The sequence below is a fragment of the Mustelus asterias genome, chromosome 1 (assembly GCF_964213995.1).
Source record: "Mustelus asterias chromosome 1, sMusAst1.hap1.1, whole genome shotgun sequence".
Lineage (NCBI taxonomy): Eukaryota > Metazoa > Chordata > Chondrichthyes > Carcharhiniformes > Triakidae > Mustelus > Mustelus asterias.
The window spans coordinates 172,979,127-172,999,082 of record NC_135801.1 but is presented as its reverse complement, the minus strand read 5'-3'; the positions used below and the strand labels follow the sequence as shown (position 1 = coordinate 172,999,082).

The 19,956-nt window shown below is 44.2% G+C and overlaps 1 protein-coding gene across 1 annotated transcript in view; it reads left to right on the top strand.

Annotated features, from left to right (window-relative positions):
- uvssa (UV-stimulated scaffold protein A) overlaps positions 1-19,956 on the top strand; it is a 101,085-nt gene that overhangs the window by 9,921 nt on the left and 71,208 nt on the right. Inside the window, exons 4-7 of the mRNA XM_078223186.1 lie at positions 1,372-1,492; positions 10,057-10,446; positions 14,845-14,954; positions 18,527-18,655. Coding sequence (XP_078079312.1) covers positions 1,372-1,492; positions 10,057-10,446; positions 14,845-14,954; positions 18,527-18,655 — 750 coding nt within the window. The remainder of the gene's footprint in view (positions 1-1,371; positions 1,493-10,056; positions 10,447-14,844; positions 14,955-18,526; positions 18,656-19,956) is intronic.

Genomic DNA, 19,956 nt, shown 5'->3' with positions numbered 1-19,956 from the left:
TAAAGAGAGGGAAGGAAAGATTGGATTCAGAGAAAAAGATCTTAGAATCTTAGAAACCCCACAGTACAGAAAGAGGCCATTCGGCCCATCGAGTCTGCACCGACCACAATCCCACCCAGGCCCTACCCCCATATCCCTATATATTTTACCCACTAATCCCTCTAACCTACACATCCCAGGACACTAAGGGCAATTTTAGCATGGCCAATCAACCTAACCCGCACACCTTTGGACGGTGGGAGGAAACCGGAGCACCCGGAGGAAACCCACGCAGACACGAGGAGAATGTGCAAACTCCACACAGACAGTGACCCAAGCCGGGAATCGAACCCAGGTCCCTGGAGCTGTGATCTCCCGATCTCCAGAAACAGTTAAAAGTTGAAGAAGCTTAGACTCCAAACTGGTAAAAGTTAATATTCTGTGGTTGATTGGTTGTTGACTTTGATCTGCAAAGCTGAGTAAATTGTTGCGCTGTCCTTGAATTTTCCCATTAATTGTAAATTCTTTGGTTAGGCTGTACCAGGGAACCTTATTTTCAGTGGATGTGACAATTCAATGCTGCTGTTAAGTATCTTCTTTGTTCTCTTAGATTGGTCACTCAATTGTGTGTTACTTTATGCACCCAGTAATAAGAGCATCAGGAGTAGGAGCAGAAGTAGACTATTTAGCCCATCAAACCTGCTCTGCCATTTGATCGGATCATGTGATCTACCTCAACTCTACTTTCCTGCCACTTCCCATATCTTTAGTTTGCCTGAGATCTCAAAACATCTATTAATCTCAGCCTTAAATATGCTCAACAATCGGGTATCCGCATCCTTTTTGGGCAGAGAATTCCAAAAAATGTGTTTTGAGCTTCCTGAAACTTGTGTGTTGATAGAATCATACAATCCCTACAGTGCAGAAGGAGACCATTCGGCCCATTGAGTCTGCACTGACCACAATCCCACCCATGCTCTATTCCTGTAACCCCACATTTTTACCCTGCTAATCCCCCTGACTCTAGGGTCAATTTTAGCATGGCTAATCAACCTAACCAGCAGATCTTTGGACTGTGGGAGGAAACCAGAGCACCCGGAAACCCAAACAGACACGGGCAGAATGTGCAAACTCCACACAGACAGTGACCTGAAGCCGGAATTGAACCCAGGTCCCTGGCGCTGTGAGGCAGCAGTGCTAACCACTGTGCCACCGTGCAGCCCGTGTTCTTGGGTATGAATTTTTTTTATATGTAGAAAGGTTTTCTATTTTAAAGAAAAGTTAACATGTTTGTGCTCAGAGTGGTTTCACCTCTTTAATGTGATGTTTAGCTTCAGTGCACCAATTTTTATTCCTTAAATTGAACTTTATTTTCCTCTCATTGACATTTAGGTAGATTTCCAAGATCTTGGGGCTAGAACCCAAGCTGAAAGGAAGCGGGAAGAAGAGAGATTGAAAAGATTGGAGAATATTAACAACGTGAGAATAAACCGAGTGGAACAGGAAATAGAAGGTGTGCTCCAAATTCTATATTCTTGATTCTGTTGATTTAATTGATGTATATGTATGGAAAATGTAATATTAAGTAATCCTCTTCTATTTTGTTCTTTTCAATGAGAAACTTATCATAGAATAGAATCCCTACAGTGCAGAAGAAGGCCATTCAGCCCATCGAGTCTGCACCAACCACAATCCCACCTATTCCCATAACCCCATGCATTTACCCTAGCTAAACCCTTGACTAAGGGGCAATTTAACATGGCCAATCCACCTAACCCGCACACCTTTAGACTATGGGAGGAAACCAGAGCACCTGGACGAAACCTAGGCAGACACGGGGATAATGTGCAAATTCCACACGCACAGTGACCCAAGCTGGGAATCGAACCTGGGTCCCTGATGCCTTGAGGCAGCAGTACTTACATGAAGGGCCAATTGATGTTTAAAGATAGAGAAAGGAAGAATAAGTGAGGATCACAGTGGAGGATTCTGTGGTTTGATTTTTCCATGATCCCATTTCAGATCATGGAAACGAAGTAATTAGAATAATTAAGATGGGTGACCCCCAATAGTTAAGGTGCATACATGCCTTGCTGTGCTAACAGCAACTGTGAGAGAAGCTGACCTAAACTCTTGTCAGGCCATGTAATGAGGCAAGTAAAATTATTTTTCACTGGGGAATTTGGCAGGTATTTTGGAAGTTACCAATCTCTGTTGTAGATACTCAACTGGACCACTGGATGGAGGGAGGGCTACACTGGACAGAATTCCTAGGAGATCCTAGGAACCCCCGCAGTCATTCCACCATAATGCTGCTGAGATGTAAGTGAGGCAGGCAGCAAAGGCCTCGACTCCTGGCCACAGTTTGGAAGGTACGTTACGTAGGATGGGAACTGAGTGGAGCTAAGTCCCACTGTTCTATACATTCTGTTACAACTCCATCTGAATTTTCACCCCAAAAGAACAGAGTGACGACATTAAAATATAGTAACACGTAGAGAGATTAATGATACCAAGCTTGGGCTTTGCCGACCAAATGTTGCAGGAAGAAGGGAGCCTTAGGAAAATGAGGAATTTCTATTTTTGAGATCGTGAGGAAGAGTTGGAGCAGGAATGAGAAGCATGCTTGTGTTTAATTTTATATAATGATACATTCAACATAAGATGCGGTACCTTCCATTGGCATTTTTGAAAACTTGCAAAATTCATGGATAAAGATGCATCTTAGCATGAACATAAGAACATAAGAACTAGGAGCAGGAGTAGGCCATCTGGTCCCTCGAGCCTGCTCCGCCATTCAATAAGATCATGGCTGATCTTTTCGTGGACTCAGCTCCACTTACCTGCCCACTCACCATAGCCCTTAATTCAAAGAACAAAGAACAATACAGCACAGGAACAGGCCCTTCGGCCCTCCAAGCCCGCGCCGCTCCCCGGTCCAGGATTGAATCCTGAATCCAGGATCCCCGCCCAATTTTCCAGCCTATCTACATCCTAATATCCTATCCCCGAGCTGTCCCTCACAGCTATGATGCTTTGTTCATCACAACCTATTAACTCACCCCTACCCCCCCATTCCAGACCATGTGATCTCCAGGGAGAGGCGAAAACCCAGAGTGAAAACCCCAGGGCCAATATGGGGAAAAAAAAATCTGGGAAATTCCTCTCCGACCCCCTGAGGCGATCGAAACGAGTCCAGGAGATCACACTGGCCCTGATCGGAAAATGCTTCCCAACCCTATTCATTTCCACTTCCACGAACACCATATGAATTCCCTGCCCCCGAGACAGGTTCCCAACTATCCGCAGTCTCGCTCTGTACTGGCACCAGCAGGATGATCATAGAATGAAGCCTTGAAACGGGAAACAAAGAACAATTAGCCCGCGCCGCTCCCTGGTCCAAACTAGACCACTCTTTTGTATCCCTCCATTCCCACTCCGTTCATATAGCTGTCTAGATAAGTCTTAAACGTTCCCAGTGTGTCCGCCTCCACCACCTTGCCCGGCAACCCATTCCAGGCCCCCACGACCCTCTGTGTAAAATATGTCCTTCTGATATCTGTGTTAAACCTCCCCCCCTTCACCTTGAACCTATGACCCCTCGTGAATGCCACCACCGACCCGGGGAAAAGCTTCCCACCGTTCACCCTATCTATGCCTTTCATAATTTTATACGCCTCTATTAAGTCTCCCCTCATCCTCCGTCTTTCCAAGGAGAACAACCCCAGTTTCCCCAATCTCTCCTCATAACCAAGCCCCTCCATACCAGGCAACACCCTGGTAAACCTCCTCTGTACTCTCTCCAAAGCCTCCACGTCCTTCTGGTAGTGTGGCGACCAGAACTGGACGCAGTATTCCAAATGCGGCCGAACCAACGTTCTATACATCTGCAACATCAGACCCCAACTTTTATACTCTATGCCCCGTCCTATAAAGGCAAGCATGCCATATGCCTTCTTCACCACCTTCTCCACCTGTGACGTCACCTTCAAAGATCTGTGGACTTGCACACCCAGGTCCCTCTGCGTCTCTACACCCTTTATGGTTCTTCCATTTATCGTGTAGCTCCTCCCTACATTATTCCCACCAAAATGCATCACTTCGCATTTATCAGGATTGAACTCCATCTGCCATTTCCTTGCCCAAATTTCCAGCCTATCTATATCCTTCTGTAGCCTCTGACAATGTTCCTCACTATCTGCAAGTCCTGCCAGTTTTGTGTCGTCCGCAAACTTACTGATCACCCCAGTTACTCCTTCTTCCAGATCATTTATATAAATCACAAAAAGCAGAGGTCCCAATACAGAGCCCTGCGGAACACCACTAGTCACAGGCCTCCAGCCGGAAAAAGACCCTTCCACTACCACCCTCTGTCTTCTATGACCAAGCCAGTTCTCCACCCATCTAGCCACCTCCCCCTTTATCCCATGGGATCCAACCTTTTTCACTAGCCTACCATGAGGGACTTTGTCAAACGCTTTACTAAAGTCCATATCGACAACATCCACGGCCCTTCCTTCGTCAACCATTTTGGTCACTTCTTCAAAAAACACCACCAGGTTAGGACCAAATTCCTTTACTGTTTAAAAATTTATCTATTCTTGCCTTAAAAACATTCAATGAGGTAGCCTCAACTGCTTCACTGGGTAGGGAATTCCACAGATTCACAACCCTTTGTGTGAAGAAGTTCCTCCTCAACTCAGTCCTAAATCTGCTCCCCCTTATTTTGAGACCATGCCCCTAGTTTCACCTGTCAGTAGAAACAACTTCCCTGCTTCTATCTTATCTATTCCCTTCATAATCTCATATGTTTCTATAAGATCTCCCCTCATTCTTCTGAATTCCAATGAGCATGGCCCCAGTCTACTCAGTCTCTCCTCATAAGCCAACCCTCCCAACTCTGGAATCAACCTAGTGAATCTTCTCTGCACCCCTTCCAGTGCCAGTATATCCTTTCTCAAGTAAGGAGACCAAAACTGTACACAGTACTCCAGGTGTGGCCTCACCAGCACCTTATACAGCTGCAATAAAACCTCGCTGTTTTTAAACTCCATCCCTCTAGCAATGAAGGACAAAATTCCATTTGCCTTCTTAATTACCTGCTGCACCTGCAAACCAACTTTTTGTGATTCATGCACAAGGACACCCAGGTCCCTCTGCACAGCAGCATGCTGCAATTTTTTACCATTTAAATAATAGTCCATTTTGCTGTTATTCCTACCAAAATGGATGACCTCACATTTACCAACATTGTACTCCATCTGCCAGACCCTCGCCCACTCACTTAGACTATCTATATCCCTTTGCAGACTTTCATCGTCCTCTGCTCATTTTGCTGTACCACTCACCTTAGTGTTATCTGATAATTTTGACACACTACACTTGGTCCCCAACTCCAAATCATCTATGTTAATCGTAAACAATTGTGGTCCCAACACTGATCCCTGAGGCACACCACTAGTCACTGATCGTCAACCAGAAAAACACCCATTTACCCCCACTCTTTGCTTTCTGTTAGTTAACCAATCCTCTATCCATGCTAATACATTACCCGTAACACCGTGCACCTTTATCTTATGCAGCAGTCTTTGGTGCGGGCACCTTGTCAAATGCCTTCTGGAAATCCAGATACACCACATCCACAGGTTCCCCATTGTCCACTGCACATGTAATGTTCTCAAAGAATTCCACTAAATTAGTCAAACATGACCTGCCCTTTATGAACCCATGCTGCGTCTTACCAATGGGACAATTTATATCCAGATGTCTCGCTATTTCTTCCTTGATGATAGATTCAAGCATTTCCCTACAACAAAAGTTAAGCTAACCGGCCTATAGTTACCCGTCTTTTGTCTGCCTCCCTTTTTAAACAGTGGCGTCACATTTGCTGTTTTCCAATCTGCGGGAACCATCCCAGAGTCCAGTGAATTTTGGTAAATTACCACTCGTGCATTTGCTATTTCTCCCGCCATCTCTTTAAGTACCCTGGGATGCATTCCATCAGGACCAGGAGACTTGTCTACCTTTAGCCCCATTAACTTGCCCAACACTACCTCTTTTGTGATAATGATACTCACCTGCCGTAGCCGCCTTGTCATCAATGTTTGGCATGTTATTTGTGTCTTCCACTGTGAAGACCGACACAAAATACCTGTTCAATGCCTCAGCCATTTCCTTATTTCCAGTTATTACATCCCCCTTCTCGTCCTCTAAAGGACCAATGTCTACATGGGCTGTTGCCCTAAGATTACCTTATTTTTAGAAACAAATTAGCAGTTTCTAAATATGCTTAGAACCTAGTCAGCATTATATTGTTTTTAGTTACAGAAACAGTAGTAACCCAAACTGGCATTTCAGAATGTTCAATTAGAGATTTTTTTAATATCAGCCCAGTTTCACTTAACACACACACACACACACACACACACACCCCCTCCCCGACACAATCTTATATGCAAGTTGGTTGGCAAGCTATTATAAAAGACATTCTGTGGAAAGGATGACAGATATAAGATGCCTCTTGGAACTCAATGTAATTTAAAAATATCCATTATTAGTTTGTCTGAACTCCAGAAGTCTTGCTGTGAGCAAAATAATCTGAGACTGAGGTAGGAATTAAATAGTTCTACTTTTGGTTGCAGAGCAGTGATCTCCTTAAAAAAGGCCCTGGAGTTGATAGACCAAAAGATAGGGTTAACTGATAAGAGATTAAATTGTTATGTGCTTATGGGAAAAACTGCAAGTAACTCCATATGTCCTTGCAATATAAAATTAATTGTGCTCGGCCCTGAGGTTCATGTCATGCGGACTTTCAATTGCTCCAAGAATAACTTGTCCTTTGTTGATTTTTCTTGCAGCCATTCTATTACCAGAAACCTGGAAGGAGGCTGCTTTTCCATAAATAGAAGATGCACATATATTGATTCAAAGTATAGAAAGTTAAAAATGATACGCATTTATTCTATCTGACAATACAGCAGTGCATTAACCATAAAGCTTCTGCCATGTGTGTCACATTTCAAAAAATAAAAGGTGTTCAATTGAAATCTTCGAAGTCTTCAGCAATAGAAGCACCTTAATGACATTGTAACCGTTGTACCTTTCACCCCTGACACATATTTTAGATATGTAAAAAAGCAAGTAAAGAGTGCCAGGTTCTGACCTGGAGATCTGAAGAGCAAGTGACCTCTGACTTCACTTAGCGTTTATTTCACAATAATTAGAATTTATGAACTTTAAAGAGCCACCGAACTTCACCTTTGAGCATTGCCTTTCTCTTCTTGTAAAAAGCATGTGAACGTGAACAATGCCACAGGATATCTGCTAACACAAATAGTGTAGCACAGTTGGGTGCAATTTTTGAAACCTTATTTTTCCATCTTATTTAAGAGTCACGCTGCAAATTTCTATGTTACAGGAAGGATGTAAATAAGGTTGAAAGAGTGCAGAGAAGGTTCGCAAGGATGTTGCCGGGACTTGAGAAGCTGAGTTACAGAGAGAGATTGAATAGGTTGGGACTTTATTCCCTGGAGCGTAGAAGAATGAGGAGAGATTTGATAGAGGTGTATAAGATTTTGATGGGTATAGATAGAGTGAATGCAAGCAGGCTTTTTCCGCTGAGGCTAGGGGAGAAAAAAACCAGAGGGCATGGGTTAAGGGTGAAAGGAGAAAAGTTTAAAGGGAATATTAGGGGGGGCTTCTTCACGCAGAGAGTGGTGGGAGTGTGGAATGAGCTGCCGGATGAAGTGGTAAATGCGGGGTCACTTTTAACATTTAAGAAAAACTTGGACGGGTTCATGGATGAGAGGGGTGTGGAGGGATATGGTCCAAGTGCAGGTCAGTGGGACTAGGCATAAAATGGTTCGGCACAGACAAGAAGGGCCAAAAGGCCTGTTTCTGAGCTGTAATTTTCTATGGTTCTATGGTTCTATGTCATTAGGACAGTCATTTGGAACTCGGTTGCAGAGTTCCTTAGCAATTGGGAATGTCTGAATTAGTGCAAAAACCAGAACATAAGAACAAAACAAACAGGAGGAAGGAGTAGACCGTACAGCCCCTCAAGCTTGCTCTGCCATTCAGTACGCTAAACAAGAACCGTACCAATCCACAATCAGAAAGAATGGTCCCGATGCTGGGGGAGTCCAGAACTAGGGGTCTTAGTTTGAGGATAAGGGGTAAACCTTTTAGAACTGAGGTAAGGAGTAATTTCTTCACCCAGAGAGTGGTGAATGTGTGGAATTCACTACCACAGAATGTAGTTGAGACCCAAACATTGTGTGATTTCAAAAAGAAATTAGATATAGCTCTTGGAGCTAAAGTGATCAAGGGATATGGGGGGGAAGGTGAGATCAGGATATTGAATTTGATGATTAGCCATGATTAAAATGAATGGTGGAGCAGGCTCGAAGGGCCGAATGGCCGACTCTTGATTTTATTTTCTATGTATATTTCTATGTATGAGAGGGTCGCTGAAGATGTGAAAGGTAATCTATACGTACAAATCTTTATTTCTTCTTGCACCTGAATAATCCATTGTCCTCCATTTGCCACAGGATGACCATTAGTTTTTAAAAAAAAATAACGAGTTCTAAGAGGTGATATCGGCATTGACAGGATGTATGTGCATTTAGAACGGAACAATCTCATTAGTGACAGACAGCATGGTTTTGTAAGAGGGAGGTCGTGCCTTACAAATTTGGTGGAGTTTTTTGAGGAAGTGACAAAAACGGTTGATGAAGGAAGGGCCGTGGATGTCGTCTATATGGATTTCAGTAAGGCATTTGACAAAGTCCCACATGGCAGGTTGGTTAAGAAGGTTAAGGCTCATGGGATACAAGGAGAAGTGGCTCGATGGGTGGAGAACTGGCTTGGCCATAGGAGACAGAGGGTAGTGGTCGAAGGGTCTTTTTCCGGCTGGAGGTCTGTGACCAGTGGTGTTCCGCAGGGCTCTGTACTGGGACCTCTGCTATTTGTGATATATATAAATGATTTGGAAGAAGGTGTAACTGGTGTAATCAGCAAGTTTGCGGATGACACGAAGATGGCTGGAATTGCGGATAGCGAAGAGCATTGTCGGGCAATACAGCAGGATATAGATAGGCTGGAAAATTGGGCGGAGAGGTGGCAGATGGAATTTAATCCGGATAAATGCGAAGTGATGCATTTTGGAAGAAATAATGTAGGGAGGAGTTATACAATAAATGGCAGAGTCATCAGGAGTATAGAAACACAGAGGGACCTAGGTGTGCAAGTCCACAAATCCTTGAAGGTGGCAACACAGGTGGAGAAGGTGGTGAAGAAGGCATATGGTATGCTTGCCTTTATAGGACGGGGTATAGAGTATAAAAGCTGGAGTCTGATGATGCAGCTGTATAGAACGCTGGTTAGGCCACATTTGGAGTACTGCGTCCAGTTCTGGTCGCCGCACTACCAGAAGGACGTGGAGGCATTGGAGAGAGTGCAGAGAAGGTTTACCAGGATGTTGCCTGGTATGGAGGATCTTAGCTATGAGGAGAGATTGGGTAGACTGGGGTTGTTCTCCTTGGAAAGACGGAGAATGAGGGGAGATCTAATAGAGGTATACAAGATTATGAAGGGTATAGATAGGGTGAACAGTGGGAAGCTTTTTCCCAGGTCGGAGGTGACGATCACGAGGGGTCACGGGCTCAAGCTGAGAGGGGCGAAGTATAACTCAGACATCAGAGGGACGTTTTTTACACAGAGGGTGGTGGGGGCCTGGAATGCGCTGCCAAGTAGGGTGGTGGAGGCAGGCACGCTGACATTGTTTAAGACTTACCTGGATAGTCACATGAGCAGCCTGGGAATGGAGGGATACAAACGATTGGTCTAGTTGGACCAAGGAGCGGCACAGGCTTGGAGGGCCGAAGGGCCTGTTTCCTGTGCTGTACTGTTCTTTGTTCTTTGATATAGTTGTGGTGGTCAGCTAATTATTACAAACCACTGGAGGGTTTTCCTCAGTGTAACATTTGAAGCTTTTTCATTGATTGAGTGTCTTTCTCAGAGTACTTGCTGACTTGTTTTATAATCTTCCATTTTTAAAAAATGTTTTCACAACAGAGATGTCAGAGGAAATTCAAAGCTCCTTGATAGAGCTGGAGTCTTGCTTCAGACTGCTGCTACCCGATTTTTCTGAGTTCACCTTCAGCGACAGCGACTCTTGGCACACACAAGTAGCTGACAAAACAAACGGCGCAAGCTGTACAACCAGCGGGCAGGAAGATGACCATGAGTACTCCACGGAATTGTTTGACGATGAGCAACCATGCAGCAGTAAGGACCACGCGCCACTGCCTTTGGTGAAGACAGTTCCTGAAAGATGGAAATCAGATGGCTTGGATCAAAGTGAGAACAGTGATGATGAAGAGTTTGAGCGCAGTGATGAAGTGTTTTTTCGAAGTCATGGTCTTCTTTCGCACAAATATTCTCTCGACTTGGAAATTGATACAGGTATGTACAGATCACCCTTTGTTCTGTTACTCACCTTGAGTTTATTAACTTGCCATTGTTTCAGGTGTCCACACTTCAGTAGCGTTTAAGAATTCTTAAATGGGCGGCACGGTGGCACATTGGTTGGCACCGCTGCCTCACAGTGCCAGGGACCTGGGTTCGATTCCCGGCTTTGGTCACTGTGTGGAGTTTGCACATTCTCCCCGTGTCTGCGTGGGTTTCCTCCGGGTGCTCCGGTTTCCTCCCACAGCCCAAAGATGTGCGGGTTAGGTGGATTGGTCATTCTAAATTTCCCCTTAGTGCCAGGGGGACTAGCTAGGGTAAATGCATGGGGTTATGGGGGTAGGGCCTGGGTGGGATTGTGGTCGGTGCAGACTCGATGGGCCGAATGGCCTCCTTCTGCACTTTAGGATTCTATGATTCCATGAACATTTTAGATATCGCCATGCAGATTTCAGCCAATGGAACATATCGTTAACAAATATACCAGCTCAAAGAAAAAAATCCAGATACCTACAGGCGATTGCGCTTCATTGATGGATTCTAGAAGTATCCTGTTACAATTTTGTGTATAACATAAGGTTTAAGTTTATTTATTAGTGTCACAAGTAAGCTTACATTCACACTGCAATGAAGTTACTGTGAAAATCCCCTAGTCGCCACACTTTGGCATCTGTTCGGGTCCACTGAGGGAGAATTTAGCACGGCCAATGCACCTAACCAGCACGTCTTTCGGACTGTGGGAGGAAACCAGAGCACCCGGAGGAAACCCACGCAGACACGGGGAGAATGTGCAGACTCCGCACGGACAGTGATCCAAGCGGGAATCGAACCCGGGTCCCTGGCGCTGTGACGCAGCAGTGCTAACCACCGTGCCACAAGTGGCAAAGTTTGGAGGGGAGCCTGCAGTGTGAAGTGAAAGCCAGTCCAGGGCCTGTTTTCCCTGGCTCTTACTGTATGAAAGATGTCGGCGAGATGGTGTTCCTTGTGAGAATATACTGGCGTGTGTTGAGGAATGGATCAGCTGGCGTCAGTCATCCTTTCCACAAGCATTGGTGCTTGAAATTGCACTCATCATAGCAAAAGCTATCAGTTTACATGTTAATATATTTTATAATGCATACCATTCATAAAAATATTCCAGTAATTCATGCAAATTATTTTGTTTTCTGGCAAGTTAGTGACTGTTCAGAATAAAACTTGATTTTTATTGCTTTTGCTCTTGAGTGCTCTATTTTTAATTATTTCCGAATTTCTCCCGGTTTCTGAAACTGAAGAAATGCAAAAAGTAGTGGTTGTAAATCAGCAATCAAACATGATCTTAAAGGTCCTTATTGACAAATTAGGGCGATTCCGAAGGGACCTTGTAAAGGAGTTTAAAATATGGACTAAGTAAAATAAACAGAGAATATTACTTCCCCTGGGCATTGGGGCAATTTAGCAAAGGCTCAGCAGTGAAAGACAAGTTTAGGAGTGCAGACAAAAATATTTATTTGCACAGGGGTTATTGAACAGTTGGAACAGCTTTGCAGACAGGGGAGTTAAGGTCAAGACACTTGTCTCCTTCACAGCCAGATGTTAGAATTGCCATTATGGAAGGACGTCAAATAGTCCCGGGGGCTTTATTGATTTGGACCGATACTGTGCCACCTTTGTTCTGATGAGTGTAATTTAATTTGATTTATTATTGTCACGTATTATTATACAATGAAAAGTATTGTTTCTTGCACACTATACAGACAAAGCATATTGTTCATGGAGAAGGAAATGAGAGAATGCAGAATGTAGTGTTACAGTCATTGCTAGGATGTAGAGAAAGATCAACTTAATGCGAGGTAGATCCATTCAAAAGTCTGATAGCAGCAGGGAAGAAGCTGTTCTTGAGTCGGTTGGTACGTGTCCTCAGACGTTTGTATCTTTTTCCCGATGGAAGAAGGTGGAAGAGAGAATCTCCGGGGTATGTGGGGTCCTTGATTATGCTGGCTGCTTTGCCAAGGCAGCAGGAAGTGTAGACAGAGTCAATGGATGGGAGGCTGGTTTGTGTGATAGATTGGGCTACATTCACGACGTTTTGTAGTTTCTTGCAGTCTTGGGCTGAGCAGGAGCCATACCAAGCTGTGATACAACCAGAAAGAATGCTTTCTATGGTGCATCTGCAAAAGTTGGTGAGAATCGGAGCAGACATGCCAAATTTCCTTAGTCTTCTGAGAAAGTAGAGGCGTTGGTGGGGTTTTCTTAACTATAGTGTCGGCATGGGGGGGACCAGGACAGGTTGTTGGTGTATCAAGCTTGTTTTTGTATAAATCATTAGTTTGCTGGTATCTTGGGCTGGATCCTGCAGTCTCCGGATGGTCTGAGACCAGGTATCCCGGAGATTGTGATACGGGACCCCCCAGAAATGAGCTCCAGGAGTGACAGGAAGCAGAGTAGTGATGAATTATTGTTTTTAAGACAGGAAGAGGGTGTACAGTTGGGTCCCCAAGAGATTGGGTAAGTAGGAGCACTGTTTTTCTTAATATACATTAATGGCTCAGTGTACTGGGCAAAACTTCTAAATTTGCAAACTTTGGAAGCACAGGGAATTGTCAGGGATAGTAATAAACCTCAGCAAGATGGAGACGTGCTGGTGGAATTGATGAACGTGGCAGATTAAATTTAATGCAGAGGTGTGAAGTAATACAGTTTGGTAGGAAGAACAAGGAGAGGCGATATAAAATAAAGGATCAAACTCTAAATGGGGTACAGGAACTGTGAAACCTGGGATATATATGTATAAATTATTGAAGGTACTAGGGCACTTTGGAGGTGGGTTAAAAAGCATATGGGATCCTAGGCTTCATTAATAGAGGCCTAGCAAGCAAAAATAAGGAAATTATGATGAGTCTTTATAAAACACAAGTTCAGCCTCAAACTGAATATTATGTCCAATTCTGGGCACTACACTTTAAGAAGCGCATGAAGGTTTTATAGAGGGTGCAGAAAAGATTCATGAAAATGGTTTCAGGGATGACGGACTTCCGATTGGAGAAGCTGAGGCTGTGCTTCTTAAAGAAAAGAAGGCTGTGAGGAGGTTTGATGAAGGTGTTGAAAACCATGGGTGGGATTCTCCCAAAGAAATTCTAAGTGTCGAATTCGCGTAAAAATCGGAGTAAATCATACTCTTTTTTGCTTTGGGAGTTTCAAAATCAATCTGCGCCACGCTGGATCGCAGAGTGCCTCAGCGTGAATCACTTCAGAAACCAGTGGGCGGGGCCTATTCTCGCTGGAGAGGCCGGCAGCATAGCGCTGAGCAAAACCCCCCCCCACACACACACGGTCCGATTGTTGGCCCCCGAACATGCTTGGACCGAGACCCGACCCCATCCAACTCTTCCAGCTTGCCATAATCTCCCTTGGTGGCCCCGATCTCCCGTGCCCTCCCTCACCACTGGCAGTCCCGACCACCCCTGTCCCCCCCCCGCCCCCTCAAAGCAGGCTGCCCCCCCACCCCAATCGCTGGCCTCTCTCCCCCACTGATCCTGACTGCAGAGTGGCAGCGGGACCCTCCACCCGCAGCGATCCCCTCCCTCGGAGGCCCCACCCTCATCAGGTACTGCCCCCTTGGCACTGTCCCATGCCTGATGGGCAGTGTCAAGGTGCCCCCTGGGCATTGGCACTTTTGCCCCTTTACTCCAGCGGGATCGGGCCGCCAGCTCCCTGCGGATAGCTATAGTAAACCCTGCTGGAGTGGTTGGGGGGTGGGGGGGGGGGGGGGGGGTGGTGGTGGTGGTACAGGCTAGAGGGTCTGGAGATTTCAGTCCCGGGCCCACTAATGGGATGCTGATTGCAATTGGCATAATTTATGCAGCTCCGCACCAATTTCTGGCGTGGAACTGAAGGTGCCAGAAATCCGGCACTGGGAGACACGGAGGCTTGGTGTCCAGTGGGGAGTCTGCGAAACCGCCTCCGTTAGTCTCCTGGCCTGCTGCGCTAAAAGAGCAGCGCAGTGGGATGGGAGAACCCCCCCCCCCCTCAATGAGTGGTCTAGGCTGAGTAGCTAAACTGTTCGCATTGGTGAAGGGGTTACGAACCTGAGGATACCAATTTAAGGTGATAAGAGGATTTAAGAAAATAAAAAAAAAAGCAACTGCAACATGAGGAAAACCTTTTGTGGAATGAGTGGTTAGGATCTGCAATGCACTGCCTGAGAGACTGGTGGAGGTAGATTCGGCTGTATCCTTCAAAAGAGGATTAGATTGGGAAAAAAATTGCGAGGTTATGGAGAGAAGGTGGTGGGGTGCGCGGGACTAGTTAATATGCTGTTGCCGAGAACCAGCATGAACTCAATGGGCCGAATGGCTTCCTTCTGCACTGTAACCATTCTATGATCCTATGATATTCTGCATGTTTGGAAAACAGACGTAAAGATCAAAGAGGATGAAGACAATAGCGCTGTGATCAACGCTGTAAAGGACCTCCAAAGACTACTCACTAATAAATATTTACCAACCGTCCAGTACTGGATCCAGGTACGAATGAAAACATTTAGTGTTGTTAATGTATTTTTTCTAAAGAAGCTTGTGAGCAGGAATTAAAAACAACCCTCGGGAGACAGGGCCCTAAACAATTGATGTGATTTATTATTGTCACATGGATTAGTATACAGTGAAAAGCATTATTTCTTGCACGCTAAACAGACAAAGCATACCGTTCATAGAGAAGGAAAGGAGAGAGTGCAGAGTGTAGTGTTACAGTCATAGCTAGGCTGTAGAGAAAGATCATCATCGTTTCTATGATGCTTTTAATAAATATAAATTAGATTGAAGGAAGGTAGACATATCATTTATGGCCTTAAAGGTCTCAGGATCCAGCTTTGAAATAAAATGTGCCCGTTATAATTCTGGCACTGTTTATGGCACTAGAATGTCATTTTTAAAAAGTAAGTTTACCATAAGGCTCTGCAATCATTTTGTCCTTTAGCATTGGTTCAGAGGCTGTAATTTTTGGTGTTTCAGTTTTATAACTTATTTGGGAGTTAATTAAGAACATCTTCGGCCTTCTGATTCGAACTTCAACTTTTATATTTTCCTTTCGATTAGCTGCTGAAAAATAATTGCTGCCAGCAGATTTTGTTAGTCTCTGTGCTTCTACCTGTTCCATCCATTTGAGTACAGAACAGGTGCCATCCTTGCGTTACATGTCATTCCAATATAAATTTACATGCACTTAAATGAAAAAGCTATTTATGTTTTTACATATATTGTTGTAAAAAAAAGTTTAAATCTAAGAGTTTTGTTAATAATTGCAATTTGTACAACATTTAGTAAAACATGCCAAAGCACTTCATAGAAGCATTAGGAATAAATGGATGCCAAGTAAGGAAAACCTCGGATGGGTGACCATAGGGTTGCTCAGAGCGCTGGGTTTTGAAGAGGCTTTTGAAGTGGAGAGAGGGGGAGGGTATTCCAGAATGTGGGATCTTCGACGCTGAAGTCACAGTCATTAATGGTGGAGTGAATGGTTGACAGGATATAGAAGAAGTTAAGGGCGGGATTTTCTGGCCGTGCTCGTCTCCAAGGCTGGAAAATCCTGCCCGAGGTCAGCAGACCTTTGCATAAGAACATAAGAACATAAGAAATAGGAGCAGGAGTAGGCCATCTAGCCCCTCGAGCCTGCCCCGCCATTCAATAAGATCATGGCTGATCTGACGTGGATCAGTACCACTTACCCGCCTGATCCCCATAACCCTTAATTCCCTTACCGCTCAGGAATCCATCCATCCGCGCTTTAAACATATTCAGCGAGGTAGCCTCCACCACCTCAGTGGGCAGAGAATTCCAGAGATTCACCACCCTCTGGGAGAAGAAGTTCCTCCTCAACTCTGTCTTAAACCGACCCCCCTTTATTTTGAGGCTGTGTCCTCTAGTTTTAACTTCCTTACTAAGTGGAAAGAATCTCTCCGCCTCCACCCTATCCAGCCCCCGCATTATCTTATAAGTCTCCATAAGATCCCCCCTCATCCTTCTAAACTCCAACGAGTACAAACCCAATCTCCTCAGCCTCTCCTCATAATCCAAACCCCTCATCTCCGGTATCAACCTGGTGAACCTTCTCTGCACTCCCTCCAATGCCAATATATCCTTCCTCATATAAGTATTCCAGCTGCGGCCTCACCAATGCCCTGTACAGGTGCATCAAGACATCCCTGCTTTTATATTCTATCCCCCTCGCAATATAGGCCAACATCCCATTTGCCTTCTTGATCACCTGTTGTACCTTCAGACTGGGCTTTTGCGTCTCATGCACAAGGACCCCCAGGTCCCTTTGCACGGTAGCATGTTTTAATTTGTTTCCATTGAGATAGTAATCCCATTTGTTATTATTTCCTCCAAAGTGTATAACCTCGCATTTCTCAACGTTATACTCCATTTGCCATATCCTCGCCCACTCACTCAGCCTGTCCAAATCTCTCTGCAGATCTTCTCCGTCCTCCACACGATTCACTTTTCCACTTATCTTTGTGTCGTCTGCAAACTTCGTTACCCTACACTCCGTCCCTTCCTCCAGATCATCTATATAAATGGTAAATAGTTGCGGCCCGAGTACCGATCCCTGCGGCACGCCACTGCATGGTCCTGTCCCGCTCATTACAATTCCCGTGGCGGGCGGGACGGTAAAATTCCACCCAAGGGTCAGAGGAATGGGGAATTCAGAAAGGGTGCACGACAAATTAAACTTACAGATGAGAATTTTAAATTTGGGAAATTGGAGGACGAGCATTTTGTCAGGAAGTCATCCAACTTTGTCCAGGAAGTCTCTCCTACATTCTGCAGAGCTGACGAGGACTCAGGGCTGTAGTGTTTGAAGCCCGGAAGCTGCCCTTCTCTGTAAGGATTCCTATTTGATATAACATGCTCAATGTAGGAAGTCAGACAACTAGAAACTGAAGACTAAGGAATGCCAGACTGATTAGTCTGTACCAGAAAGATGACCAGACCATCTGGCCATGTTAAGCTGTTCTAACCATGGCTCTAAACCTTTGCACAAAACACCAATTTCAGAAAGCTACAGAGATCAACCAATTAATTGTATACAAACATAAGACCAATTCCATCTCTGCCTGTGCAGATCAGTCTATGCACTTTGGCAGCGTCCCAGAATAAATGTTTCCCGTATCACTTGATTCTCCAGATTTTTGGGCCTTTTAATTGCATCTTGTGACAATTGTGTCTCAAATATAAATGACCTTAAATGTACAGCACATTTTGATTTGATTTGATTTTGATTTGCACATTTGCAACAGCTCAGCTTCCTGAACATGAGTTCACAAAATGTTGGGAGATGTAATGATGTCTTTATTTTGTCAGTTCAGTGTCTTGCTTCTGTTCCAATAGTGGGGGGGCATGTGGACGGATGGCTGCTGGGTGACTAGGGAAATTTAATACTCCCATAGATCATGATGGCACTTTGTAGGTTCCACATTGAGGCACTGCAGTGAAATACCGGGTAAAACAAAGCTTGAGCTAAACATTGGGGTGATTTGTGGAAAGTTTTGATGTTTGTAATATTTGCCTGAAACCATGTCCAAACTTTGTGCTAGAATGTTATGGACTTGATTTTTCAGCCGTGCTCACCCCCAAATCGAAAAATCTCACCCGAGGTCAACGGATCTTTGCATGGTCCGTCCCCCGCCCGCTACAATTCCTGTGGCGGGAGGGACGGTAAGATTCCGGTGCATAAACTTGCTGTCCTGTAAAACATGATATTGGATGTCCCAGAGGATTACAATAGCATGAAAACCACGAGGTGGGTCCAATGATTAGTGTTGCTGGACAGCTGAGATCAGAGACATATAGACAAATATTTTTGATTAGTTGCCATATCCATACCAGGATGTTGTTGCCACATTCTCATATACCCGGTTAATATCAAGACCAAAGCTTCTTCCAGCTAAATATCTGCATGACCGAGGTTGAATCCACTTCAGCTCATGGTAGCACCTTCTTGCTTTCCAGGCCTAACCCTTCTACAGAATGTGTTACTGAAACAAACTTCCTGCGATATCATTTGGAGTAACGATTTAAAAAAAAATCTGTTCTAGGCATTCACCAAAGCTGGTATTAGCGACACCCGGCTAAAACGTGCCATTGACTTAAAAAATGCAATTGATACAGCACTAAAAAAACATGAAGAGATGAATATTGATTGCGAGGAGAGACAGAGAAAAGTGGTGAGTATTGTAATGGCTTAGGCCAGTGATTTCGGATAATTGCATTTTAGAGCAAAATGGCTGCTTAGAAAACTTGCAGGTAAATTCCATTAACTCTTTCAGTTAATTCTAAGTGTCTGGGTGCAGCCTGCAAAGCTGACAGTTATTCCTCATCCTTAGTTTCTCTGGTAAGACACCTGAATGATGAAGTTATTCACTGTAGAGTGCAGTTAACAGGTAACCATGTTGATATAGGATTGGAATCACACAAAGACCACATTGGGTAAGGACAGCAGATATCCTACTGTGAAATGTGAGATCTTCATGGTCACGTATACTGATACCAGCTTTTTAATTTTCTTTTAATACCGCATTCAAATTCTTAAGCTGCAAGGGTGGGATGCAAGCTCATGGTCTATGGATCATTTTGGTTACTAGACCAGTAAGGTAACTACTACATCATTGTATATTGGAAAGACAGACTTGTACCATGTTTCAGAAGTCTATATAAAACTAGATTATTTAGTTTGATGTGGTATTATGAAGGAATTAACAAAAAGAAATATGTTCATAATGAAGGCTTAGAAGGGTAAAAAGATATTTTCCTATAAAAAAGAGCTTAAAGAATTTAAAAAGGGTTTTTTTTAGGATAAATAGAGTTCAGAATGCCTAAACTGCACATCCTGGCAAGTCATGATGTGGAGATGCCGGCGTTGGACTGGGGTAAACACAGTAAGAGTTTTAACAACACCAGGTTAAAGTCCAACAGGTTTATTTGGTAGCAAATGACATTTGCTACCAAATAAACCTGTTGGACTTTAACCTGGTGTTGTTAAAACTCTTACCGTGTCATCCTGGCAAGGACAGACTTGTGTCTTTTACAGGAATAAGAGAATCCCTGATTTTAAAAAAGATACACTCAAAAATTGCACTTTTCTCTCGCATACTGGCAGGAAAAACAACACAATGTAGGATTTGATAAGCCAACCATACATTGACAATCCTAGACCATAGTCAACCAGAATTCCTGTGACCTACGACCAAATTATAATCTTAAAACACAGCCTGGCCTGGCTAATGGAAATTAACCACCACAAGAACCTGCAAGCTTAGAATTTCATTAGCATTGAAAAAGGCTGCCCCTAAGGAGAAATTAACAGTAAGGTCCGAAGCTGTATCATGTTCAAGTAGCAAATAAACATCACTCTACAAGTCACAATTACATTTGAGAATGAGGCCTAGTTGTTAATAGCTCACGCTTTAGCTTTTGTGGAACTTCTCATTTCAGCTGTTGCGGCTCAAGGTGAAATGAGCCCAGCAGA